At 66.7% G+C, this 25,510-nt stretch overlaps 1 protein-coding gene across 3 annotated transcripts; it reads right to left on the bottom strand.

The window, feature by feature from the left end:
* Positions 1–2,119: 2,119 nt before the first annotated feature.
* On the bottom strand, positions 2,120–24,350 carry CTTN (cortactin). Of its 3 annotated transcripts, none has more exons than XM_080640475.1 (17): positions 24,257–24,350; positions 19,923–20,017; positions 18,663–18,749; positions 18,453–18,526; positions 16,701–16,830; positions 14,211–14,321; positions 13,405–13,459; positions 12,415–12,525; positions 10,487–10,597; positions 10,028–10,138; positions 8,617–8,672; positions 7,891–7,960; positions 5,978–6,126; positions 5,081–5,170; positions 3,868–4,039; positions 3,717–3,788; positions 2,120–3,338 (listed from the first exon to the last, which is right to left on the bottom strand). In XM_080640475.1, exons 3-17 carry the CDS (start codon positions 18,747–18,749, stop codon positions 3,202–3,204), a joined length of 1,536 nt encoding a protein of 511 aa, XP_080496601.1. In that variant the 5' UTR covers positions 19,923–20,017; positions 24,257–24,350; the 3' UTR covers positions 2,120–3,201. The 3 variants fall into 3 exon arrangements, with proteins under 3 accessions (XP_080496601.1, XP_080496602.1, XP_080496603.1); XM_080640476.1 differs by having other exon boundaries at positions 24,159–24,343; XM_080640477.1 differs by lacking the exon at positions 24,257–24,350 and adding an exon at positions 23,869–23,888.
* Positions 24,351–25,510: the final 1,160 nt, after the last annotated feature.

Genomic DNA, 25,510 nt, shown 5'->3' with positions numbered 1-25,510 from the left:
GGAAATAGCGGGGTCCAGCCCTGCCTGTGGCTCAGTGGTTGAGCATTGACCTATGAACCAGGAGGTCACCGTTCGATTCCCAGTCAGGGCACAGGCCCGGGTTGGGTGCTCCATCCCCAGTGGGGGGCATGCAGGAGGCAGCTGATCAGTGATTCTCTCATTGTCGATGTTTCTCTCTCTCTCCCTCTTCCTTCCTCTCTGAAATCAGTAATGAAAAATAGGTTTAAATTAAAAATAACAATTGTGGGGTCCAAGCGCAAGAAACATGCCACATCCCAGCTCAGGGCCGTGTTCGCTGCACTGCTGGAGCAACGTGACCTCCGGGAGCTTCTTCACGCCGACCCTGGAAGCAGGTCCCTTTAAATTAGGCTGGTAGCGCCGAAACCGGTTTGGCTCAGTGGATAGAGCATCGGCCTGCAGACTGAAAGGTCCCAGGTTCGATTCCGGTCAAGGGCATGTACCTTGGTTGCGGGCACATCCCCAGTAGGAGGTGTGCAGGGGGCAGCCGATCGATGTTTCTAACTCTCTATCCCTCTCCCTTCCTCTCTGTAAAATATCAATAAAATATATTTTTTTAAAATAAAAAATAAATTAGGGTGGTAGCCCTGGCCGTGGGCTCAGTGGTTAGAGTCGCCCTGAGCACCGATGGGTCAAAGGTTAGATGCCTGGTCCCAGCTGGGGTACGTGCAAGAGGCAACCAATCGATGTCTCTCTCACATAGATGTCTCTCTCTCTCTCTCTCTCTCCTTCCCTCCCTCCCTTCCACTCTAAAAATCAATGGGGGGGGGGGGAATCCTCAGGTGAGGATCAACAACAAAATGTATTTAAAATTTTAAAGTTGTATTCATTGATACCGTGTTTGGCTACAAATAACAGAAACCCCACCCACTGACGGGCCGCTTAAACCAAGGGTGCTTGACCGTTTTCATGGCCCCGAAGTGTAAGTTCCTGGAGGGTACCTGGAACAGAATCTTCCCCAGTCAGCATGTGGTGGAGGAGTGGGTGAGTGACCGGGCGTGAGGTGGGGGTCCCTGGCTTGTCTGACAGCTCAACAGTGTCCAGTCTAAGGCCCCCTCACGTCTCAGCCTCACAGCCACACAGGCTGCTGCCACCTCACACCCCACACCCTCCCCAGGCAGGAAGGAGAGGGGAGGACCGTGTCGGCCATGTCTGCCCCCCTTTGTCAGAGAAGCCAGCACTTTCCCAGAAATGTCTACCAAGGTCATCGGCCACAAGTGTCTCTGTGAGCACCCCTAGGCCCCAGGCAGCCAGGCGGCCTTGGGAAGGGGGCGGTGAGCCGGGCACTGTGCTGCCAGGAGCAGAGCTGGGGCTGTGAGGAGGCAGAGGGGAACGGGGCGGGGGTGGGGGGTGCGGTCACGAGTGTCCAGTGGTGTCCTCGCTGCGCAGTTTAAGGTGCAGATCCTTCAGTGTTGCATGACCCACTTTCTCGCCCCCTGACCCTGACACAGCCCGTCCCCAGCCCAGGCGACCTCTGTCTACTTCCTGTCTGTGTGGAGGTGCTATTCCGGCCGTTCATGGAAGTGAAACCCTACGCGTGGCCTTGGGGCCGGGGCTGCTTCACTTGCAGAATGAATGCTTCCAGGGCATCGTGCTGGAGGGGTCAGGGCCGCATGCCTCCCATGGCTCAGCCGTGCTCACGTGGAGAGCCCCGGGCTGGCTCCCCCTGCTGGCTGCCGGGAGCAGTGCTGCTGTGCACAGAGCACAGCCCCCTTCTCTGGGGCTGGGCCTCCGGGAGCTCAGGTCACAGGGCAGCTCTGCTGACCTCGCCGAGGCCCCGCCCCGTCTTCCGAGGCCGGTCCTGTCCGGCAGCAGGTGAGGCCCTGCCGGAGCCGAGCCGGGAGGCGCCCATCCACGCAGCGGCACCTCCTGGGGGTTGGCCTGAGTGGGAGAGCCCAGCTCTACCTTGTGCTTAGTATGTGCGGCCAGGCCCCTCCCCTGGTGCTCGCTGTGCCCAAAGGAAAGGAACCCGTTGCCTCGGCCGCCCAGAGCTGACAGCAGGGTCACTGCCCGGTCAGGGTCGGGAGCTGGGAGGTGGACAGTGCGTCCACCCCCCAGGTGGAACTTGGACCAAAAAATGCCAAAGCGAATCAGCAGCAAGTGGATCAAAAAAAGTTTATTTTGAATATTTAATTTAAAAAATCACACCTACGAGGAGAGCTACAGAAACTCGGACAACTGCACGGAAACCCGACGGGCGGAGGTGGAGCGGGTGCTGGGGAAATGCCCGGGGGGAGACGCCGCCGGCCCAGTGGCCCCACCTCCGTGCTCGCCAGGTCTGCAGGCAGGCGGCCCCGGGATCGGAGGGCAGGCGCGCAGCCCACGTGGTCCACGGGCGGCCCCCGAGTGTCGTGGTCAGCGCACCGCTCCTCGCTCCCCATTTTCAGCCGCGTCGATGCATCGCATTTCACTGTCGTTTAGGCTGATCCTTTGGCAAACAGCTCGCCGCCCTCCCGAGGAGCGCTCCCGCACTCCCACGGCCACGCGGCCACTTCTACACAGCACACACGTGCCCGCAGAGGTCAGCCAGGGCAGCGTCCAGGCCTGGCGGCCCTGTGGCCGAGCTGGAGGCCGGGGAGGGCAGTCTCTAAGGGGCAGGGGACACGCACCTCGCGGACAGGCAGAGGCGTTAGGAGGTGGGGACCAAGGGGGAGACGGGGAGACATGGGACAAAGACGGGGCCATCGCTAAACTCGTCCTGTGGGACTTCACGCACACACGCGAGGCGTTTCCACCTGAGGCTGAAGCTCACTGCTTTCTAGAGCTTCCCTCAGTTCGGGGCATCTCCCGGGCCCATCCCTCCTCCGGGGCAGCCACTCCTGCCTGACCCCCCAGGGTGTCGTCGAGCAGCGATGAAATGAAAGGTTTCGAGTTTGTGCTGGGGTCTCCCACTGACCATGGGGGCGAGGACAGCATGTACTCAGAGGGACTCGGGTTCCCCAAGTGGCTCCATGGGACAGCAATTTGGCAAAAGAAAACACCTCAAATGCATAAAAACAACCCCCAGCGCCCTCCCGGGGAACATGATTACCATATATTAGCAGATTCTGTGGCATAAACATTTCGAAAGCGTCGGCGGAAAATTAAATATAAAAGCAAACGGAGCCTCCCCTCCCGCCCCGAACCCCGAGAAAGGCGTGGCGGCGGCGGGCGGGCGGGACAGGTGGGGCGGGCGGGCGGCGCCTACTGCCGCAGCTCCACGTAGTTGGCCGGGAAGAGCCCGTACCGGCCCTTGCACAGCCCGCGCCACCAGCCGTCATCGATCATCTCGATGTTGGTGATGATGTCGTCGGGGTCGAACGAGATCTCGTCATCGCCCGCTGGGGAAGAGGCAGAGGACAGTGAGTCTCAGGGCTCCCTGCCCCGCGGAGGAGGCGGCCCAGTGCCCCCCCCCCACCGCCCCCGGAGGGCTGGGGCTACGAGGGGACAGGGGCACCCAGCAACTGTAGCTTCAGACCTCGAACGGTTTGGGAAAACTGAAGGGTGTGTGCGCGTGTGTGTGCATATGTGTGCGTGCGTGTGTGTGCGTGCGTGTGTGTACGTGCACGTGTGTGTCTACACGGAGAGGTAGAGTTTCTGTAACAAGTTATTTCAAAGTAACTGACTTTAAGGACTGTAACAATGCCCTGAAGTGGGGCCCTCGGAGACGAGGGCTGGCGGAGCAAAGCCGGGCCGTGGGCCGCCGCCGCGGTACTCACCAGCCTGGTAGTCGTAGAGGGCGATGGCCGTGACCCCGAGGTCGTTCTCGTACTCGTCGTAGGCGTTCTCCTCTGGAAACAAGCGGACGAGGGGTGAGCGCGGGTGAGCGCAGGCGCGGCGGGCCCCTCCCAGCGCGAGCAGGAGCCGTACCTGCCGGGTAGTGGCCCGGGGCCTCCGTGGATGCGTACACGGCCTCGGGGGTGTAGGCCAGGCCCTGCTGGCCGCCGGCCTCCCGGTACTCAGTGGCCTCCCTGCTGTACACGGGCTCAGGCTCGCTCACGGGGCCTCTGTAGCTGGGCTGGGCCTTCAGGGAAGCGGCGTCCTGGGGGGCCAGCGAGACGTTTCTCATGCTGCCTGCGTCCCTGCCTGACTTCTCAGTCCAGGCGCCGAGAACAGGCGGGGCGGCTGGGTCACCCATCGCGGAGCAGTGCTGAGGGCCGGTGACCCACACCTGGCGCCCACCCCACGCCCGGCGCCCACCCCACGCCCGGCGCCCACCCCACGCCCAGCGCCCACCCCACACCCATGCCCTGCAGCTGAGCCACGGCCAGTCCGGCCTGGGCAGGTGGGCCGCTCCTCTGCAGGCCCAGACCTCCTGGGCCGCCCAACTGGCTGCGGGGAGTCAGGGAGGGACCGACGAGCCGGGGTCCCCGCCGCGCTCATAAGCCGTGACCCGGGGCCCACGGAGCCTCTAACTCCACGCTGTGGCCAGTGATTCTGACCAGGGTCCCCGCGGGCACGACGCGGTCAGAGGAGGGGTCCCGGAGGAGCTCGGTAAGAGCCGGGCCGGGCCGGCCTTTTGAAGGAAGGTGACCGCCAGTGTGGCTCGGGCGGCCCGAGTGAGCCGCTGAGGCAGCGACGGAAAGAGGACGCCACCTCCGGGTCGGACGCTGGAGCCACTCAAGGGTTCAAGTGCTTGGGGCGCATTTCCCTGGACGGGGAGCAGACTGGGGGGTGGAGGGGGCGTGGGGTTCACGGCCCCGGCGCCGAGGGAGCAGCTCAGGAAAGGGCCCAGTGTGAGGGGCCCAGGCCCTGCCCCGTCCCGCGGGGCTCCCAACCCCGTGGGGCTCCCAGGCCGAGTCCCCCGCGCCTCAATGAGTTTCGCTGGCGTTAGTGCCTTGCGCCTCAAGGCCCGCCGCTGAGTGATGGCGGAGACAGGTGCGAGCACCCGGACAGCGGCCTCAGGGACAGAGGAGGGGGTTCAGGTGTGACTGGCCGGGAGCTAGTGGGCCCCCTGCGGGGGAGGGGGGGGAGAGGCAGGCGGCTGTCCCCAGCGACCAGGGCGCGGCCTTTGGTCACAAGGACCGAGCTGGGCAGGGTGTCCCTGGGGAGCCAGGTCCTCTGCAGAACGAGGGACACCAACCTCATAGACCGGGCTGGAGGGCGGCCTCTCGGGAGCCGGCTGGGGGGCGGGGGAGGCCGGCGGGCTCTGCCTCTGGGCGCGGGCTTGCTCCTGCAACGGACGGAGAGGAGCGGTCAGAGCGCCCGGGCCCCGGGAGGTCACACGGGAGCCAGACCCCCCACTGCCCCCCCAGAGAAGAGCGATGTTAGGACAAGTCTGCTTGGCGGGAGGGCACCGCGGCAGTGAGCACTCGGGGAGGCCCTGGGCCACAGCCCTCTGCCGCCACCACAGGAGCCGGCTGGGTCACTGCGGTCAGGGAGGGCCCGCACCCACCCCCCGTGACTCAGACGGCAGGGCTGGGCGGCTGACGCTATGACGAACTGAGACTCGGGGCCTTTGAACGGGGTGAGTGGCCCGGCCGGTGCTCAGCAGTCAGAGCTCAGCCTGGGCTTGGTCACGGCCAAGGGCACGTGCCTGGCGGCAGGCTCGATTTCGGGCCCCGGTCGGGGTGCAGGCTGAGTGCGGGAGGCAACCATTCCATGTGTCTCTCACACTGATGTCTCTCTCCCCCCTCCACCCCTCCCTTCCATCCTCTCCAAAAAGCAATGGGAAGAATACCCTCCGGCGAGGATCAAAGAGGAAAAGAATTTAAATGGGGTGAATGTGAATCTTTGGGCCCCAGAGGGCGGGCTGTGGAGGACAGAGGAAGGGCCCCTAAAGATGCTGACGTCCAACCCCAGGCCCTGTGACTCAGGTCACGTGACAAAAGGGCTCGCAGCCAGCAGGGAAAGGCGTGACGTGGAAGGGCTCCCGGGTTCGGCCGGGCTGGGCCGTGTCCCCGGAAGGACGCTCGGCGGGGACGGTGGGGGCCGCAGAGGAAGAGGGGGCAGCGAGCAGCCCGACGGCGCCCTCACTCACGTCCAGCTGCCGGCGCGCCTCCGCCTGCTCCTGCCTCTCCTGGGCCATCCTCTGCGCCCGCTCGGCCTCCGCCCGCCGCCTGTCCTCCTGGTCCTTCTCCTTGGCCAGGTTTTCGAAATTAGCTCTGAGGTTGCTCGTCTTGCTGTTGGCTACAGAGGGGCGGGGACAGAGGTTTCCCTCCGACGTCAGACACGCCATCGCCGGGATGGACAACATCCGGCGCGGGTGACCAGTCCCACGGGCACCAGGCAGCCCGGAGCCGACCCACAGGGAGGCCCCAGCGGCTGGCTCACCCCACCCGAGGCCCAGCCTGCACCACGTCTACTGCAGTCCATCCCCAGACACCAGGAGCCTGGGGTCTGCCGTATCTTAAATTCCAGACATCACTTGTTGTAACCACACTCGAGAGGGAAGCCCAAATCCCGAGGGATGCCCTTGAGTGTGTGTGTGAGTGTGGGGGGGGGGTCACACCCCGTCTCACGGGGAGGGAGGAGGGAGCTGGGGCGTCGGGAGGAGACACGTGTGGGACTCTTGAGCTGCGCGCTGGGCTCACTGACAGCACGTGTGGGACGGACATTTCCTCCAAACGAACGAACGGCCTCTCAAGTCAAGAAAAACAGCCGAGGTATTTGCTGTCGACGGGAACCCAGGCCGGACACGGGCAGCCGCTCCCAGGAGCTGCCGTCCCGCGACCCAGCAATGGGGCCACCGAGTGCCGTCTTCCGTGGGATGGGGCTCAGCGCAACTCAGAGCCGGTGCTGCCCAAACAAGAGCACGTGTGGCCCCGCCCTGCGCAGGGGACGCCTCGGGACACCACGAGGGCCCGCCGGGGGCACCGGAGGCCCACCCACAGGCCCTGCGGAGGCTCGGGGAGCACCTCCTCTTCCCAGGGCGCGTCTGGGAGCCCAGAGCCTCCTCCCGAACAGCAGGAAGTCGGCTGCCTCCGGCTGAGGAGGTCTGCAGACCGCCTAGCACGCCGCCGCCTGCATCGCTTGTTTGTGGTTAATTTTGCATGAAGAGTATCACTAAGATGTAATGGCTTTGCCTGGATCGTGCAGCTCAGGGGTTGACCCATGAGCCAGGAGGTCAGGGTTCAATTCCTGGTCAGGGCATAGGCCTGGGTTGTGGGCTCGGTCCCCAGTAGGGGGCGTGCAGGAGGCGGCCCATTGTTTGTCATCATTAATGTTTCTCTCTCCCCATCTCCTTTTTCTCTAAGAAAAAAAAATTTGTTTTAAACCCACATATTTTAAACCCACGTTTTAAACCCACATAACTACTATGTGATAGTTTTATCATTATTAAGCAAGTTAACAAAACCTTAAATTTTCACCCCGCAGAGCCCGAGACGTGCGCAGACCCTCTGGGGCCTGGAAGCCCCCCGCTGCCCCGTGCTGAGCCCCACCCGCCTGAGAACGGCTGGCGTGGGCGTCCACCAGGGGGCACTCTGCCTCGGGTGTAATGACCACTTCCTATCACAGTCACCTCCTCCCCAACTAAACTGTGCACTTTGGGGTGCAGCCCCGGCCTGAACTGCCCCACAGACCCCGGGCGGCGGGCGGCCTTCACGCAGCGGTCACTCGGAGGACAGACCCTGAAGCCTGGTCCAGGGCCCTCGCGGGAGGAGGTCACCGCTCACGGCTCGTGGGCTCAGCTGGCCAGCGGGGCTGCAGGACCGGGGCCCCCCTGAACCTGGTCCCAGCGTGAGGAGGCCCCTGCAGACTGTCCACCCAGCTCCGCGTGGGAAAGAACGCCACTGCCCGGGAGCGTGTGCTGTGCCTGAAAGGTGCCCGCCTTCCGGACCGCCCGCCGGGGACTCAAACCTCCCGGGGGCTCACTGGCAGCCGCGCCCCCAGCCGCCATGTCCCCCGCCGGCGCTCTGCCTCCGGGACGCCGGGACACCGGGCCTGGCTCACCTGCTTCCACAGGGACCGTCTTCTGGTAGGTGGAGGGCACCTTGGCGACATCCTCGAAGGTGGAGGCATTCTACGACCGGAACGGCGGGCGGTCAGAGGGCACGTTTCCCCACCCCCGTGGAGGCGCCCGCCCACAGGCTTCAGGTCCCGGCTGAAGTTCCCCAAGGCGCGGGAAGCGCTCCGAGACCCACGTGCAGGGGGTCCCACGAGGCAGGGCCCCTCCCCACGGCAGGCTCCCACCCGCACCCACGCCACCCGTCTGGCTGCAGCCTCTCACCCCCACCCGCAGGGCTCACCGTCCCAACTGCTCCTCCCGGGGGCTCAGCAGGCGTCACCAGGGGTCCTGCTCGGCCTCTGCGCCCGCCAAGCCCACAGGCCTTCCCACCACCCACTCAAAGCCACACTCCCCTCCCAGGCGCCTTCCGTGGCCCCATGTCACCAGCGGCTCAAACCGCAAACCACCTTTACCTGGGCCAGGACCCGCGCCCCCCCCCCCACCCCCCCCCCCCACACACACACAGCTAGTGACCAGCTGCTCACACCTGCCGTCCTGAGCTGGGCGGCCCCAGAGGCTCTGCAGGGACCCACCCGTTAGCTGCCTCCCAGCAGGTGCGCACCCCCCTGACGGAAACGCCCGCCCTGTGGAAGCACGAGCAGGCGCCCCGAGACCACGCGGGGCACAGGGGCTCCGGGAATTCCCGCACCGCGCCGGGGCTGGAGACTCACCTTGTCCATGCGGTCCTTCTGCACCCCGTACTTCCCGCCGAACCCCTTGGAGTAGTCTGAAACGGGCACACACTGGTCAGGGCGCAGACAGGCGCGGCGGATGGCAGGCGCGTGCCAACAGGCCCATAACAGCCCGAAATGCACCCAGAGCGAAAGGAGCCAGGAGCACCCCGAGGCGCCTTCCGCACGCACGTCAGGCGGGAAGAGGAGTGGGCAGGCTTCCGCGTTCCCGGGAGGGACAGCGCCCCGGGACGCAGCGCCCCGCACTGAGCGGGCTCGGCCGCAGGCCCCGTTTCTGAAAGGGACCCACGGGCATCCACCGCCAAGCGCCCCAGCGCAGCTGCGCTTCCGAGAAGGTTCCCTGCAGCCGGGGGCGCGCACCGGAGCTCTGGGGTCACACAGAGGCGGCGCCTTCGGAAACACCGCCCACTTGGGGCAGAGCACCAGCGCAGGCGGAGCTGACACCCCAGGAATGCTGCCAGGCCCCTCGCTGCCGCGTAGGCAGGGGTCAGCCGAACCAGACCGCCGCTCCGCCCAGCACAGCCGGCTCCTCGGTGCCTCCCTCCGGGAGCCCAGACACCCCACTCCAGACACAAGCCAGGGTACGCTTCACAAACACAAACCCCAAAGGTGGGGGGAGGGAGGGGGCAGGAGGGCGCGTCACTACCCACCCGTCGGGCAGGAACGCCGCATAAATGCCGCCTGCGCACTAGGCGCCAGTCGGGGGCGGGGCCTCGCCGGGACTCCCTCCTCCTCACCGGGCCCCACAGCACCCAGTCCTGCCTCTGGGACCGAGACCCCGTCTGCCCGGAACCGCCTGACACCCAACATCCACAGCGACAGCGGGGGAACGAGAGGAGGCAGCCGGGTCGGAGCCGCAGCGCGCAGCCCGGGAGGAAGAGGCCACGCCGGCTTCGTCCTTGGGGCTCCCAGACTAGGCCTGAGCTGGGCCGCGATCTGACAGAGGGTGGGAGCCCCTCCCCGCTTCCAGGGCTTTCTACCCCCCCCCCCCGTCCCCCATGCTGCGGAGCAGAGGACACGACTGCGCGTGAAGAGGCGCGTTTCACGCAGCGTACCCGCAGTGCCACGGGCCCACGTCCGGCTGCGGCTCAAGGCGGGCCGTCGGGGCCGCACTGCCTCCCACGGACCAGAAAGCGCGGGGTAGGCGTGGCCCCGCACGGACTGCGGCGCTTGACCACCCAGGGCGCCGCGGGGCCAGAGGCTGCACCGCCAGGGCAGAACCCAGCGCCATGCACGCCTCGGGGAGGGAGGCCGGGGCCATCGGCACAGCGGCTGGAGCTCCCTCAAAACTGGGAGGCGCAGGGCAACCCCCAGAGGGAAGAGGACGCCCCAGCTACAGGAGCACGGCACGCACGGCACGCAGGGCACGCACAGCACGCAGGGCACGCACCTTTCTGGGAGTCGTGCAGCTCGGGCTTCTCCTGGTGGTCCCAGCCCAGCGCGCACTTGTCCTGCCGGTCGGTCTGCACCCCGAACTTGCCCCCGAAGCCTCGCGCATAGTCTGCGTGACGACGGAAGCGGCCGCGTGAGACGACGGCAGCGAGGGCGCACGTTCCCGCACAGAGAACGTCAACCACCGCCTGACCGCCCGCACCTCCAGGTCTCTGGCCAACTGGGGGTCATTGGAGGCGGCCTCCTGGGGACCTCGGGAAGCAACCCAACCTGCAGCGGGACCGCGGGGCGCGCCCAGGCCGGGACGCCGGAGACCCCGGTGGGTGTGCAGGCGGGCGGAGCGGCCTGAGGGCTGCCTGGACCCACAGGAGGGGCGTCTGCTCCGGCCGCGGGCTGGGCCGAGGCCCCGCGCCCAGTTCCCGCTGCTGCGGGGACAGGAAGGAAGGCGGGCGGGCACCTTTCTGGGACTCGTGCTTCTCCGTTTTGCCTTGGTACTCGAAGCCGACGGCGCTCTTGTCCACCTTGTCCTTGTCGATGCCGTACTTGCCGCCGAAGCCTCTGGAGTAATCTGAGGACGAGGACCCGGAGACAGAGCCCTTGAGGCCCCGGACAACGGAAGACATCCAGGCCCCACGGTGTGCCCCAGAGTAGGGCAGGCTGGCACCGGAGCACCCCCTCCCCAGGGGCGGGCGATGGTCGCTCACTGCACAGCCCCCGAGCCGGCAGCCACAGCGGCGGCACCGCCTACGGGGACAGGACGCCCCTGAGCACTCACTCCCGCCTCGGCTCTGCGCCAGGCCGAGTCGTGGGGACAGTTACTGCTCGCAGATGGGGCACACGATGGGGCAGAGCGCCCCGAACAAACGCCCTCCGGGAGCGCCGGGGCTGCTGCAGACCCCAGGTCCCCCCCACGTTGGCTGTGCTCCCCAGGCCCCGAGGCGGCATCTACTGCCCTGGCCGCGGGGAGAATGCGAGCAGCGCCAGCCCGGACCGATGCGCAGCTCGCACAGCCCAGGTGCCCGGGCTCCAGGAGAGGCGGAGGACGCGGCAGGGCAGGGGCTGTGGGCAGGAGGGCGGGCGGGAAAGTGGCCCGAGCAGGTAGAGCCCACGGCCATGTCCCCAGAGACACGCTGCCCGGTGCTTCCCGTGCTGCCTCTGGTTTTTTAAAACCTTTTGTAAAAGGTGTGGATGCTCGATTCTTAAATGTTGGCAATTATTTTTAAAACGTAAACACGCGAAAAAAGAGAAAATAAACGTTAAAGTGTAAACACGCAGGCCAACAAAACCCAGCCAGCAGGTGCCCTGCGGGGAGGGGGGGTCTCAGCCCCCGACAGAGGCCCCAGCGACAGTTCCCAACGGACCATCGGCGGGGCCTCCGGGGAAGGGAAGCCAGCAAGGTCCGGGGACAACCCGGCACAGCCATCAACGTTTAAAGTCAACGTGTCCTGAGTGAGCGCGTGTGTGTCAGGTCCGGTGTGAAAATATCCCCTCCATTCCATCCTCAACTTCAAAAAACTGGAGCCCGGCCGGCGTGGCTCAGTGATGGAGCATCGACCTCTGAACCAGGAGGTCACGATTCAGTTCCGGTCAGGGCACAGGCCTGGGTTGCAGGCTCGATCCCCAGTGTGGGATGTGCAGGAGGCAGCCAATCAATGACTCTCTCATCGTTGATGTTTCTCTCTCCCTCTCCCTTCCTCTCTGAAGAATCAATAAAAACACACTTAATATATGTATATTTAAAATAAACATATAAATACATGTATTTTTAATTGGGAATGACCTAAGTTCTACACTCAAAGAGGACACATTAAACAGATGACGGGATTGTCACACAACGGACGACAGAGCCACTGTGAAAGCACAGAACCTGCTCCGCTGGCCGGGAGAGAACCAGAGCTGGCAAACACCTCTGCCAAGGCTCGAGGGCAACTCCCGGTGGGAAGTGGACGGGAGGACGCCTCGGGGAGGAGGGGCCCGGCCATCGGCACAGCGGCCAGAGGAGGACGGGAGGACGCCTCGGGAGGAGGGGCCGGGCCATCGGCACAGCGGCCAGAGGAGGACGGGAGGACACGCCTCGGGGAGGAGGGGCCGGGCCATCGGCACAGCGGCCAGAGGAGGACGGGAGGACACGCCTCGGGGAGGAGGGGCCGGGCCATCGGCACAGCGGCCAGAGGAGGACGGGAGGACACGCCTCGGGAGGAGGGGCCAGGCCATCGGCACAGCGGCCAGAGGAGGACGGGAGGACACGCCTCGGGAGGAGGGGCCCGGCCATCGGCACAGCGGCCAGAGGAGGACGGGAGGACACGCCTCGGGAGGAGGGGCCAGGCCATCGGCACAGCGGCCAGAGGAGGACGGGAGGCCGCTCCCCGGGCGGCGCGGACGCACCTTTCTGGGACTCGTGCTTCTCCGTCTTGCCCTGGTAGTCAAAGCCCACCGCGCTCTTGTCCACACGGTCAGCCTGCACGCCGTACTTGCCGCCGAAGCCGCTCGAGTAGTCTGGGGAGACAGGAGCCCGAGGACAGGCCACTGTCACTGGGGTTAAGCTAAGTCGGGGTACGCGTTACCAAGAGGCCGAGCGCACATTTAAAATGCACAAGAGCCCGTCCAGTGTTACACGCGTGACACTGGCCGCCAGGTCCCTCCGGTCAGAAGACGCCGCAGGCCCGTGGCAACGTCGGCGTGTGCAGAGGCCCTTCCAGAAGCAGCCCGCCACCCCACACGTCCACGCCCGGCTGCACTGCCCCACACCCCGAGCGCGTCCCTGGTCACCTGCCGACACACAAGGCAGGAGGAGCCGGCAAGTGCTGGGAGGAAGTGACACGCTGGGGCTCCTAGAAATGGCTCCTGCCCTGGCCAGTGCTGCTCAGGGTGCGCGTGTCGGCCCGCACACCGAAGGGTCTCGGGTTTGATTCCTGGTCAAGGCACGCACCTGCCTGCAGATTCGCGCCCTGGCCCGTGTGGGGCATGTGCGGAAGGGGACCCATTGGTCTCTCACGTCGCTGTTTCTCTCTCCCCTTCCCCCCCCCCCCCCCCCCCGCTTTCATTCTCTCTAAAAATCAGTGGAAAAAATAGCCTCAGGTGAGGATTAAACAAAATGAAAATTTAAAAACAATAAAAATAAAAAAGGCTCTGAGGAGCCTGACCTAGGAGTCCAGCCCACACCGTCAGCGGCCGAGCGGCGCAGTGACGTCAGGATGGCCCCGGGGCGGCACTGCCAGGGACAGGCAGGCGGCGTGGGGCCCTGTGCTCAGAGGAGGGCTTCGCGGGAGCCGCACAGCAGCGGCACGTGGCGGGGCCCTCGCCGTCACATCACCCCACGCGGCCCGCCCTCCCCAGGAAGAGGCCGCCCGCCGCGCCCGCCGCTCTCCAGCTTACCTCTCTGGGAGGCGTGCTTCTCCGTCTTGCCCTGGTACTCAAAGCCCACAGCCGACTGCGGGACGAGGAAAGGGAAGTGCGTTTTTAAACGTCTCCAGACAGTTACTCTGAATCCACAATGCGTACGAGACGCTTGAAAACACAACCACGTTTTCTGAACGTGGATTCCCTGGCCAGTGGCCGGCCTCACTGACACCAAAGCCTTGGCTGGTGTTCTGAACCTGCACCCACTCAGCTCCACCACCCGGCCAGCTGCCCGCGCGGGGCCTCGGCTGCGCTGGCGGGTCCACACCCTCCGCCCCAGACTCGCTGCTCAGGGGAGCTCTGCCCAGAGCCGTGTTTACACCGGGCACGGGCACAGGGCGCCCCACGCACAGCCCAGGAGACGGGGACTAGCTCCCCATCTCACAGACCACACCTAATCGGGGCGGCGGACCGACCGCCCACTCCAAACCCAGGCTCTCGGGCGCTGGGACGTCAAACAGGCTGACCGGGCCCCCAGACGGCGGCCGGAGCCCCGCGTCCCACGCCGAGCACACGCCACCCGCAGGGAGGGGGGGCAGAATTCCTGGGCAGAGCTAAGCGGCCCCGGCGCCCCTGGTCCGGGGGGGGGGGGCGGGGGGAGAGCAGACGCAGTGCAGGGTTTCTGCACCGAGGACGGCTGGCGCTGACCCCGCCTCTGACCCCAGCAGTCCCCCCAGACCAGCTCAGGAGCTCCTCTGTGTCCCCTCACAGGCCCAGGGGACACCGCGCGGGGGCAGCGAGGCTGACCTGCGGGAGCTTCCCTGGCTCCCGACACCACTCACCTGGTCCACCCTGTCCACCTGGACGCCGAACTTGCCTCCGAACCCGCGGACGGAGTCGACCTGCGAGCAGTGCTTGGAGAGCTTCGCCTGGTACTCGTGGCCGACCGCCGACTGCAGGGAGAGAGCAGCCTCAGACGCCACCGCCGTGGCCGCGCCCGTTCCGAGTGGGGCCCCCGCGTCCGTGCTAAGTGGGGCCGCCCCTCACTGAAACACCCTGACGGGGAGGCCAGGGCAGGCCCCGCCCAGGAAGCAGCATCCAGGGAGACTGTGGGCAGCACACCACTCTGCTCAAGGGGGACGTTTCCACGCCATGCGACCCAGAATCAGGACGGACACACTGACTGCGAACACACAGAAACAGACGCGCTTTCCGCAGTCCGTGCCCAGGCAGCCTCGACTGAACGTGTGCCCTCCGCCCCCCCATCCAGCCCCTCCCCCCTTCCCCCCGTGCGGCCGGCGGTCACAGCACGGCCATCCCCACTGACACAGAAGCCAGCTCGGCCACCTGCTCTGTCACCCTTGTCTGCCAAGCAGTGAACCCCGGCCTTCCACACGCTTCCCACCCCGTGGGGGACCCCCATCCCCGGCCCTCTGGAAGCCCACCGGCACTTACGTGGGTCTGCGCCCCCCTGGCTGCGAGGGCCGGTCAGCAGCTGCCTCAGACCCAGGCCCGTAAGCGGGACGTGTCACTCCCCAAGCCCGCAGCCCCGGCCCGGCCCCGCCCCGCCGAACCCCGCCGGCTCCCCGGTCAGAGCAGTGGTCGTGGACCCCCTCAGGGACGGCGAGGACACGTGATGTGGCCGATGTGGGACCCGGTGCAGGTCACTCCAGGAAGTGCACAGCTTGGGCAGCGCCCCACGGCTGCCTGGGACGGCAGGACCCCCCACGGCCCCCCAGGCACCCCACGCCTGCGGGCCGGACAGAGCCGAGCGCGGGGCCCGTGAGCGCAGGGCAGCCCCACTGCTTACACACCGCAGGCACCTGGAACGACCCCTCCCGCATGCGGGGCAGCAGGTCTCACGGTCGTCGCTTCCCGGTGGTTCTGACGCCCGCAGCCGACGGCCGTGCCCGGGACCCACGGCTCTGCCACCTCAGAGGCGGGGACTGTCCACGCAGAACGCCCACAGCAGCCCCGGGAGGCGGTGGACGACGGGTTCCCGGCATGGCCCTCGCCACACGGAAGTGTAGAAAATGGTCTGGGAGCGTGGCCAGGGCGACAGCTGGCGAGCCCCGCTTTCTCACGGACACAGACCCCCCAATCTCCTGACCCGAGGCTGTCAGCCTGGCAGGGCCTGCGGGGCCCCTGGGTCTGGGACGGGGCTGAGGCGTGTGCACACGGCGCCTCGGGCCCGGGGAGGCACGTACATGCTGACTGCAGTGTGGACAGCACCTGCCACTCGCGCCTCATCCACGCTCCCCTCACACGTCTGACTTTGGGGAGTTTATCTGTAAACACGCGGGGCTGCCTGCTCGCGCCACGGAAAGCCACAGCCTGCTCCCACTTTCCGGCCTGGGCACCGAGACTCCGAGAGTGACAGGCACTCCGCCCCACGGCCCTGTCTTTCCTGCAGCCGGGCTAATTCTGGACGTGGTTTGGGGCCCACAGCCCCGTATCTGCTCTGCGGTGACAGCGTGCATTGTGACACAGCTGGGACACCGAACCCGAGCCGTGCACGGGGACAGGCGTGGAATTACAGAGCAGAACCCGACACCCGCCGAGCCTCCTTACGGGGACGGAGGCGACCTCCGGTCAGCACGGCTCACGCTGCCCAGGCCGGGCCCCCTCCACCGGGACGCCCCCCTCCTGAGCCGCCCGACTGGGGAGGCCCCCGACAGCCCCGTCCTCTCAGGGACGCCCCCCTCCTGAGCCGCCCAACTGGGGAGGCCCCCGACAGCCCCATCCTCTCGGGGACACCCCCCTCCTGAGCTGCCCGACTGGGGAGGCCCCGGACAGTCCCCTGTCCTCTCAGGGACGCCCCCTCCTGAGCCGTCCCACGCCCAGCACTGTCCTCACCGAAGCGCTCGCCGGCACTGCGGGCACTAGGAACTGGCACGGCCTGCCCACGGCTCTCACAGGGAGTGCCCCCCCCCGCCCCATGGGCAGCGACCTCACGCCCAGGGCCAGGCGCTCTCGGAAGGCCACCGAGTGCACGAGGGCGTCAGCACTGTCGCCGGGACGTGACCGAGGCCCCGGGGCTGGGTTTACGTCCATCCCACCCCCGTGGGGCACGAGGCAGGCCGCACGCGGAACTACGGGCGGTGTGAGGCCAGCTCCTGGGGCCCACACCTGTCTGGGCCCAGACGGCTCTCCGCAGCGGAGCGCGGTGTGGCGACCGGGCCGCGGCTCTGGGCACGTCGCATCCTCAGCTGTGGCCTCAAGCCGGTTCTCACGAACGGTGTGAGGGACGGCCCTGCCCCCCCCCCTCCCCCCCCCCCCCCCCCCCCGTGCGCGGTCAGGGCAGGCCAGGCCGCCGGGCCGCCGGCGCTCACCTTGTCCATCCTGTCCTGCTCCACGCCGAACCTGCCGCCGTAGCCGTGCGAGGCCCTGGGGCCCGTGGCCAGCTCCTTCTCCTTGAGGCTGCGGTGCTCCTGGTACACGTTCTCCCTCAGCTTGTGGATGCTGCAGGCAGGGCGGGGAGGTCGGGCCGCGGGCACGCTCCCTCCTCCGACACACGGCCCGACAGCGGCCGGGGCTCCCCACCCGCCCGGGGCTCCCTACCCGCCCTGTCCTGCCAGGCCCGGGCGCGGGCAGTTCCCAGTCCCGAGCAAGGCCTCCTGGGGGAACAGATCTGGACCACACGGCGCAGCCCCGCACGCGAAGGTGGCTGCCCTGAGACGTGCCCGCTCCTTGTCACACGAGCAGAGCCCTCGCCTTGACGGGAGACCGGCCAGGAGACCGGCTGTGAGCGTCGCCGGGCAGAGGACGAAGCGGTCAGACGTCCCCCCAGGGGCCCTGCTGGGAGCCCAGGGACACGGCTGACAGCCCCCCTGACCCCAGCTCTTGCCACATCTGCAGGCGCAGTGAGGGCTTACAGAGGTTCCGGTCTAAGAGCCGCTGGTTACGGAAACGCCAGGGATGGAGGCCCTGCAGCTGTCCCACCGGGAGGCCTGAGAGGCGAGGCCACCTCACCCAGGGCCGTCCTGCCCGGGGACACACCGCCCACCCCTCCCCCACCTCCCCCACCGGACAACAGTCCGAAGGAGACCAAGACACAGCAACGTTCCTAAAACCCAGGAGGCCACCCCCAAGGGCTGTCCCCCTGCCCCACGTGTCCTCTCTGAGTCCCAACCGACCCGACACGCCTCCTCGCTTGGGGACAGAACGAGGCAAGGACGGGCGACTTAACCAATCAGCTCAGCCTAACCCCACAGCCCGCGGCCCACACGGCGCCAGCCCCGAGGCGGCACCCAGGCCCAGTGCCTCCCGCCTGCCGCCCTGGACACGGGGAGGGGGCTTCTGGGCCGGGGTGGTGTGCGCCCAGGAGGGGACCGTGTCTGAGAGCCGCCCTGGACACGCCTCCCGTGGGTGACGCGCCGCAAGGGCACCGCCAAGCAAGGCCAGCTCTCCCTCCAATGACCCAAGCGGGTCGCCTGGCCAGATGGCGCCCGTGGTCAGGGAAGGGAGGGTCCCCCCGAACCAGCGCAGCCGCAGTGCAAGTCGGGGCACGCTTGGCCACCGGCACCCCGACAAGAGAACCACGCGCAGGGCGGCTCGCCAGGACCCAGGCTCGGATCCCGCCCTCGGACCCGACGCCCAAGGACAACGGAGTGAAACTGGTAAAATCAGGGAGAAGGTGCTTCAGGTCCCGGGGCCCAAAGCCTCTCCTGGGTTGGAAACGGTGCTCGGCCGAGCCAGGTTAGCGTGCGTCTCAACGGAAGCCACACGTGACACGTGGGCTCCAGAGATGTGTGTGCACACGTGTGCCCATGTGCACAGACACATACATCACGTCTCACATTTCTAACGTCCGAGGGCACCCACAGTCCACCAGCGAGGTGACTACACTTCACCTGCAGGCCCCGCGTCCCCCCGACGTCCCGCAGGCCCCGCGTCCCCCCGACGTCCCGCAGGCCCCGCGTCCCCCCGACGTCCCGCAGGCCCCGCGTCCCCCCGACGTCCCGCAGGCCCCGCGTCCCCCCGACGTCCCGCAGGCCCCGCGTCCCCCCGACGTCCCACAGGCCCCGCATCCCCCCGACGTCCCGCAGGCCCCGCTCCACCCCGACACTAAGAAGGTCTCTCACTTGATGTGCTCCTGGTGGCCGGAGCCCTGCACGGTCTTGGCGCCCCATCTCTGTTCCTTCTCACTGACGTCGTTCTGAAGGAAAAGGGACGCGTGAATCCCAGGGCCGGGCTCTCAGACACACAGACAGACAGACAGACCAGGAGCTCCCGAACCAAAGCCTCAGGAGCCCCGCTCAGGAAAAGAAAAGCGGGGGTGCAGGGGGACTCACCTCGAAATCGGGGTCGGTTTCCCAGTCGTCGGCACCGCCGTCGTCCTGGCTGATGGACACGGCGTGGCCCGCCGAAGCCTTCCACATCTGCGGGGCAGAGCAGTCAGGGCCCGGGAGCGGCGGCGGCCACAGTGCGCTCCCCCAGCACCGCCGCGGCCCCAACGCGGCCCCAACACGCCGAGGGCTGCGAGCGCTAGGCCCAGAGAGCCCTCGTCACCCCTGCGCCTGAACGGCTAGGTGGCGTGACCACAGCCACCACGGCTGCCCAGCGGCATGGGAACATTCCAGAAATGGTCTGGCTTCAGACCAAGTGAGAAACCTTTCCGGAAAACAAAAGCCGCCTGTGCACTTCCTTCCTTTATCAGAAACCCAGATCTGGCCGGCGGCGTGACTTCGGTGACCTATGAGTCGGGAGGTCACGGCTCGATTCCCGGTCAGGGCAGAGGCCCCGGGTGCGGGCTCGATCCCCAACGTGGGGCGTGCAGGAGGCAGCCAATCCATGATGCCCTCTCATCACTGATATTTCCATCTCTCTCTCCCTCTCCCTTCCTCTCTGAAACCAATACAAACATATTAAAAGGAGTAAAAATCAAAAAATGAAGCAGCAGCTGCCGAGGGCCGTGGTTTGCCGGCTGTATCTGTCTCCCAGGGGCGCGCACCTACGTGGCGGCTCCTACCCGCGGTTCCAACCACTGAGGACGCGGTCAGACCCAAGGGCCAGTCTCCGCCGGGAAGCAGGAGGCCGCTGCCCCGAGGCAAAGGGGAGAGCAGAGGGCTCTGCCTCAGGCTTTTCAGACCCACCTGCCTTCCCCGGCTCCCTGGAAGCAGCCTCCCGGGGCAGGTGAGCAGGGCTGGAGGTCATGCCTGCCGGGGCAGGTGAGCAGGGCTGGAGGTCATGCCTCGGAAGCAGCCTCCCCGGGGCAGGTGAGCAGGGCTGGAGGTCAGGCCTGGGGCTCCGCACCTCCCAGGGGGCGGGGAGGGGGCGGGGAGGGGGCGGGGAAGAGGCAGCTCGGCTCCTCCTCCTCCTCTCCCCAGGACCCTGCAATCCCCTCCCTTTCTAACCAGGGGCCTCACTGGGAACTTAACTTTCTTTGTTAAACAAGGGAATTCTGGAAAACGATTGTCCGACCTCTGCAAACCCAGTGGGAGAACACATCCTGGATGGGGTGAGGGGGGTGCCCCCCCCCGGGGGTGGCCCCCCTCCCTCCCGCCTCCCGCCACCCGCCCAGGGGCCGGGCAGTGACTGTGCACAGCACACACCTTTCCTCCCGCGGAGGATGGACGGCTGCTCAGAGAACTCTGTGGAACAGCAGGGATCCGGGGAGCAGCTGCCGGGCATCCGGCGAGGAGACCGCCTGTGGAGAGGTCACGGGAGAAGGTGTCTCTCTGTGGCAGGCGCTCCCGGCCAACACCTGACACCCCCCAACGGCGAGGCTTCCCGCGGAACCCGGAACCGCAACGCAGGACGAGACCTGCGTTCCCCACCACCGAGCTCCCTGAGAAACTAAGGAAGAGGCTCGCAGAGCTGTGACCGAGCGTCACGCAAACCCACACGACTGCCTCCCCGGCCAGCACCCACACCCGGCGCCTGCCATCGCCCAGGGGTCGTCCACGTTCCGTTCACCACGCCGAGGACAGCACGCCTGCGCGCTTCGGGGGCCGTGCCGGAAGAAGGCCCTCCCCGAAGGGATCGTCCGTGGCCAGGAGACATCGGGGAGGCAACAGGGGGCACCTCAGGGCGCAGAGAGCGGGCGGCACCCCCAAGCCGGATCTGGGTACCGCAGAGACCGAGGCTCCGCCTGCCCACGCCCCGACCCGGGCAGCACAGCGCAGAGGCACGAAATCCCGCGGCCCGGCACGAGCCAGTCTCAGGCCGCTGGCGGTGAACCGGCCGCTGCAGGGCTGGCCGTCCCCGCACTCCATGTCCTGCCTCTTCCTCCCAGCCCCCTCGAGACCCCAACTTGTGTGGGCGGCTCTGTTCGCCCCGGCACTGCACGGACCGCTGCCGTGGGCCAGCATCACCCATCACCCCGGAGCCGCCTGCCACAGGCTCCGCTCCACCACAGCTCAGCACCTCCTCAACCCCCCAAATTGAAAAATAAACGCACAAAAGAGCTGCTAGAAGGATGGAAACCCTGTGCTCTTTGGAGCCCTGCTCACAGCGCACACAGAAACTCACTCAAACGTGTAGGCAGCTGTCCGCGCGCAGACGATTCCGCTCTTACCGGGAAACAAGGGCACGGGTCTCCATAACCTTGGCTGGGGCAACGGGTCGAGAGGGAAGCAGGAGGGGGAAGGGGGAAAGCGGACCCGGCGGAAGACTGAGGGCCGAGACACACACGGACTCGTACACCTCGGCAACGAAGAGGACACTCAGCCACGTCTCCCAAGGCCCAGCAGGCATGTCCCCGAAGACCGGCAGACGGACGATAAGCTCCTCAAGACGCCGAGGGTCCCTGACACCAAGGAAATGCAGATCACAGTCCACGCCCGACACCGAGGGAGGAGCCAGCGCTGCGCTCAGGGGCTGAGCATCGAACCGTGAACCTGGAGGTCACAGCTCCCGGTCACGGCACAGGCCCGGGTGGCCGGCTTGATCCCCAGCGGGGGGCATTCAGGAAGCAGCCGATGGATGGTTCTCTCCCATCATTGATGTTTCTCTCTCCCTCTCCCTCCCTCTCTAAAATCAATAAAAATATATCTTATAAAGTAAAAAGAGCCCTAACCGGTTTGGCTCAGTGGATAGAGCGTCGGCCTGCGGACTGAAGGGTCCCGGGTTCGATTCCGGCCAAGGGCATGTACCTTGGTTGCGGGCACATCTCCAGTGGGGAGTGTGCAGGAGGCAGCTGATCGATGTTTCTCTCTCATCGATGTTTCTAACTCTCTATCCCTCTCCCTTCCTCTCTGTGAAAAAATCAACAAAATATATATATTAAAAAAAAAAAAGTAAAAAGAAAGCAGACAAGTTTGGTGAGGTGTGCGTAAATGCAGAGCCCCCCGTATTGCTGCTGGGAACGTAAAAGGAAACAGGTTGGCAGTTCCTCAAACATTTAAACGTGGAGTTACTGCCCGACCCTGGACGGACGCCCAACAGGAATGCAACTGCCGTCCGTCCGTGGACTGCCCAGGACTCACAGGCCACGGCGCAAACTAGCCCAGGGCGGGTTATGTAAGACCCACAGTGCAGTGTTATTTGGCAACAGAAAGCAGCGAAGCCCTGACACACGCTACAACATGGGTGACTGGAAAACACGCATGTGAGCGAAGCCAGACGCACGAGGCCCCGTGGTCCACAGCCCCACTGCTATGAAACCTTCAGAACTGGGAAGCCTGCGGAGACAAGTAGATGGGCCTCACGCTGGGGAAGCGGGGGTGCGGTCGCACCGGGTGTCTGTCTGAGGTGATGAGACGGAGGGCGGGGGGCTTGGACAACTCTGGGAACAGAGGGAACAGGAGTGCGTGGGGCCCTTCCAGGGGGGGGGAGTACATGGTGTGGGGTTACATCTCCGTCAAGTGGCTCCGAAAAAGCAGATCAGAAAGAATGCACCTCGCCCACCGCTAATTCGTGAGCGCTGCACCGTGCTGGCACGCGGCACAGGCACAAAGTAAGAGGGTGCAAGTGTGCGTGAAGCAGCCCGCGGTCCTACCAGCAGAGTCGTCCACCCCCTCCCCCACCCGCCTGCGGGAGAGCCCGCTTCCCATTCACCTCACTGTGCACAGGAGCAGACAACATGGGGACATGGGGGGGCCCCCCGCTTCCCATTCACCTCACTGTGCAGAGGAGCAGACAGCAGACAACATGGGGACATGGGGGGGGGGAGCCCGCTTCCCATTCACCTCACTGTGCAGAGGAGCAGACAGCAGACAACATGGGGACATGGGGGGGGGGGAGCCCGCTTCCCATTCACCTCACTGTGCAGAGGAGCAGACAGCAGACAACACGAAGCCGAAGGAGCCAAAGCCGTCACCGCAGGGCCATCCCCAGCCGCACTCAGAGGACTCTCCCCCGTCCCCCGTCCCCCCCCCCCTGCTGTCTCCGGCACATTCACTCCGTTCCCTCAAATACCAGCGGGCACCTGGCCACACAGGACACCTGACCACAGAGATCAGCCCCGTGAGGGACTGTCCAGGCCGCCCCAGGACGCTGGAACTGCAACTCCGGAGGGGAGGGCAGGCCCAGCCTGCACGGCTCACCCGCTCTCTCCCTTGGCCTCTTTCTGAGCAACCACCCGTGGCTGGGACCCAAGGTCCCGAGTCCCGGTTCGGCCCATGTGAGCCTATGTTGGCGCTGGCCTGCTCCCCGGCGGTCGGAGCGGGTCCCCACAGGCCCAGGCTGCGCTCTGATCCGGGTCGGGGCAGCACCGGCAGCAACAATGAACGCATCGACCAGCGGAACAACTGATGCTTCTCCCTCCCTCCCCGCCCCCCAACCAAACAAGGCTTTACAAAGTGTTTTAAACATGCTCCCAAGTCACCAAAATCTCCCGCGAGTCCCCGGCACTGGGACCAAGAACCAAAACGCCTCTGGGCCGGCGCTCTGCTCCCCGGGAGCCGCCTTTGGGGCTCTGCCTGCTGCCGGGGCATCCGGGAGCGTTTCCCAAGCAGGACGGGCGGCTCCGGCGCCCGCCGGTGACTCACTGCGGTCCACCCCGCGAATGCGGGCCGGGGGGAGGGGCCCTGCGACCACAGCCCTTCCAGGCCCGGGCGGCTGGGGGCGGGGGCCTGGGGCCGGAGGGGGGGAGGGGAGGACCAGGCGGTCCGGACCGGACGGTTAGGCCGGGGCCAAGTCGGTGCTGTGCCCGGGACGCGCGGGGAGGGAGAGCGGGAGGGAGAGGCGGCTGCGAGCGCGAGTGGAACCCCCCCAGAGGCCGACACGTCCCCGGGCGCCAGGAGGAAGCGCTGTCCCCAAGGCTTCACCTGGGACCCTCCGGCCACATGGAGCTTCCGCTGGGATATGGAGGCGATCGGGACAGAAAACCCGACAGCACCTTCCCGGCGGGTCCCCCGGTGCCGGGGCTGCTCCCAGTGCAGAGCCGCTCCGCCGGCTGCGGCGGCGCCTGTCGCTGCATTTCCACTGACCTGGTTGCAAACGCCCCGCAGGTGCGGCCCCCCGCGACCCGCGGCCCCGGCCCCTCCCCCTCGGCCTCCCTCCCCTTCCCCTAAGCCCCCGAACCCGAACCCCCTTCTCCGTAGGGCCCTTCCCTACCTCCACCTTCTCGGACCTCCGGCCCCTTCCCTCTCAGACCCCAGAGCCGTCCCCTCGGGCCCTCCCCTCCCCCTTCCTCCCTGCAGCCCCGCCCCCTCCCCCGCCCCCCACTCTCCCCTCGGCCCCCAGCCCTCCGCACCCCCTCCCTCCGCCCCCAGCCCCCTGCCCTCCGCACCCCCTCCCTCAGACCCGCCCCTTCCCCCCGCCCGCCGCCCGCCCCCGGTCGGGGAAGCCTCGCCCGCGCCCCCCCCCGCCCGCGCCCGAAACCGCGAGCGGAAGAGCGGCGAGACCTCGGCGGCCGCAGCTTCCTTCCCGTTTCGGGGCTGGCGGCGCCCCAGGCGCGCAGGAGGGAACCGGCGCCCGCCCGGCGGAGGCCGCGCTGGCTCACCGCGAGGGCTCGGTCCCGGCCGCAGGTCCCGCTCCCGGCGCGCCCGTCTCTCCGTGGCGTTCCCGGGCGCCGCTCCACTTCCGGTTCCGCGGCGGGGGCGGGGCCGCATCCGGGTCCCGGGAAGGCCCCGCCCGGCCACTCGGGGGCGCCGCCGCGGAAGCTGGGAGAGGCGCCTCCCGCCCCACTCCCCGCAGCCTCGGGGGCCCCCGCGGCGCCGACCAGCCCCGCCGGGCGAGGCGCCTGGAGGTGGAGCGCCGATACGCGCGGAGGGGGCTCCCGAGCGCGCCGCGGGCCGGCGATCCGAGCCCTGGGTCCGGGACTCACAGCCCTGCGCCCCCGAGAAGGGGGCCATGACCAGGCGCGGGGCAGTGCCTGTGCCTGGAGCCCCGAGGACTCACTCACAGGTGCCTGACCGCCAGCTAGTTGGGGGAGGGGCGTCTTCCTCATCCACCATCTGCCTGTCCATCCATCCCCCATCCCATCCCCCCACCGATCCATCCCATCCATCCCATCCATCCCCCATCCCATCCATCCCCCATCCCATCCATCCCCCATCCCATCCCCCCACCGATCCATCCCATCCATCCCCCATCCCATCCCCCCACCGATCCATCCCATCCATCCCCCATCCCATCCCCCCACCGATCCATCCCATCCTTCCCCCATCCCATCCTTCCCCCATCCCATCCATCCCCCATCCCATCCATCCCCCATCCCATCCATCCCCATCGATCCATCCCATCCATCCCCCATCCCATCCCCCCACCGATCCATCCCATCCATCCCCCATCCCATCCATCCCCCATCCCATCCATCCCCACCCATCCATCCCCATCCCATCCATCCCATCCATCCCCACCCATCCATCCCCATCCATCCCCCATCCCATCCATCCCCCATCCCATTCATCCTCCATCCATCCCCATCGATCCATCCCATCCATCCCCCATCCCATCCCCCCACCGATCCATCCCATCCATCCCCCATCCCATCCATCCCCCATCCCATCCATCCCCACCCATCCATCCCCATCCCATCCATCCCATCCATCCCCACCCATCCATCCCCATCCATCCCCCATCCCATCCATCCCCCATCCCATTCATCCTCCATCCATCCCCATCGATCCATCCCATCCATCCCCCATCCCATCCCCCCACCGATCCATCCCATCCATCCCCCATCCCATCCATCCCCCATCCCATCCATCCCCACCCATCCATCCCCATCCCATCCATCCCATCCATCCCCACC

This window comes from Plecotus auritus, assembly GCF_963455305.1.
Source record: "Plecotus auritus genome assembly, chromosome: 9".
In the NCBI taxonomy this organism is placed as follows: Eukaryota; Metazoa; Chordata; class Mammalia; order Chiroptera; family Vespertilionidae; genus Plecotus; species Plecotus auritus.
The sequence above is the reverse complement of the archived record's forward strand: the minus strand, read 5'-3'. Positions and strand labels throughout refer to the sequence as shown.

Coding starts and splice junctions, on each gene's coding strand:
- CTTN (XM_080640475.1), bottom strand. CDS start 18,749: ATGTGGAAGGCTTCGGCGGGCCACGCCGTGTCCATCAGCCAGGACGAC. Junction 10,139..10,486: donor GAAGCACGAGTCCCAGAAAG/GTGCCCGCCCGC, acceptor GTCGTCACGCAG/ACTATGCGCGAGGCTTCGGG. Junction 5,171..5,977: donor AGGCGCGCCGGCAGCTGGAC/GTGAGTGAGGGC, acceptor CGTCCGTTGCAG/GAGCAAGCCCGCGCCCAGAG.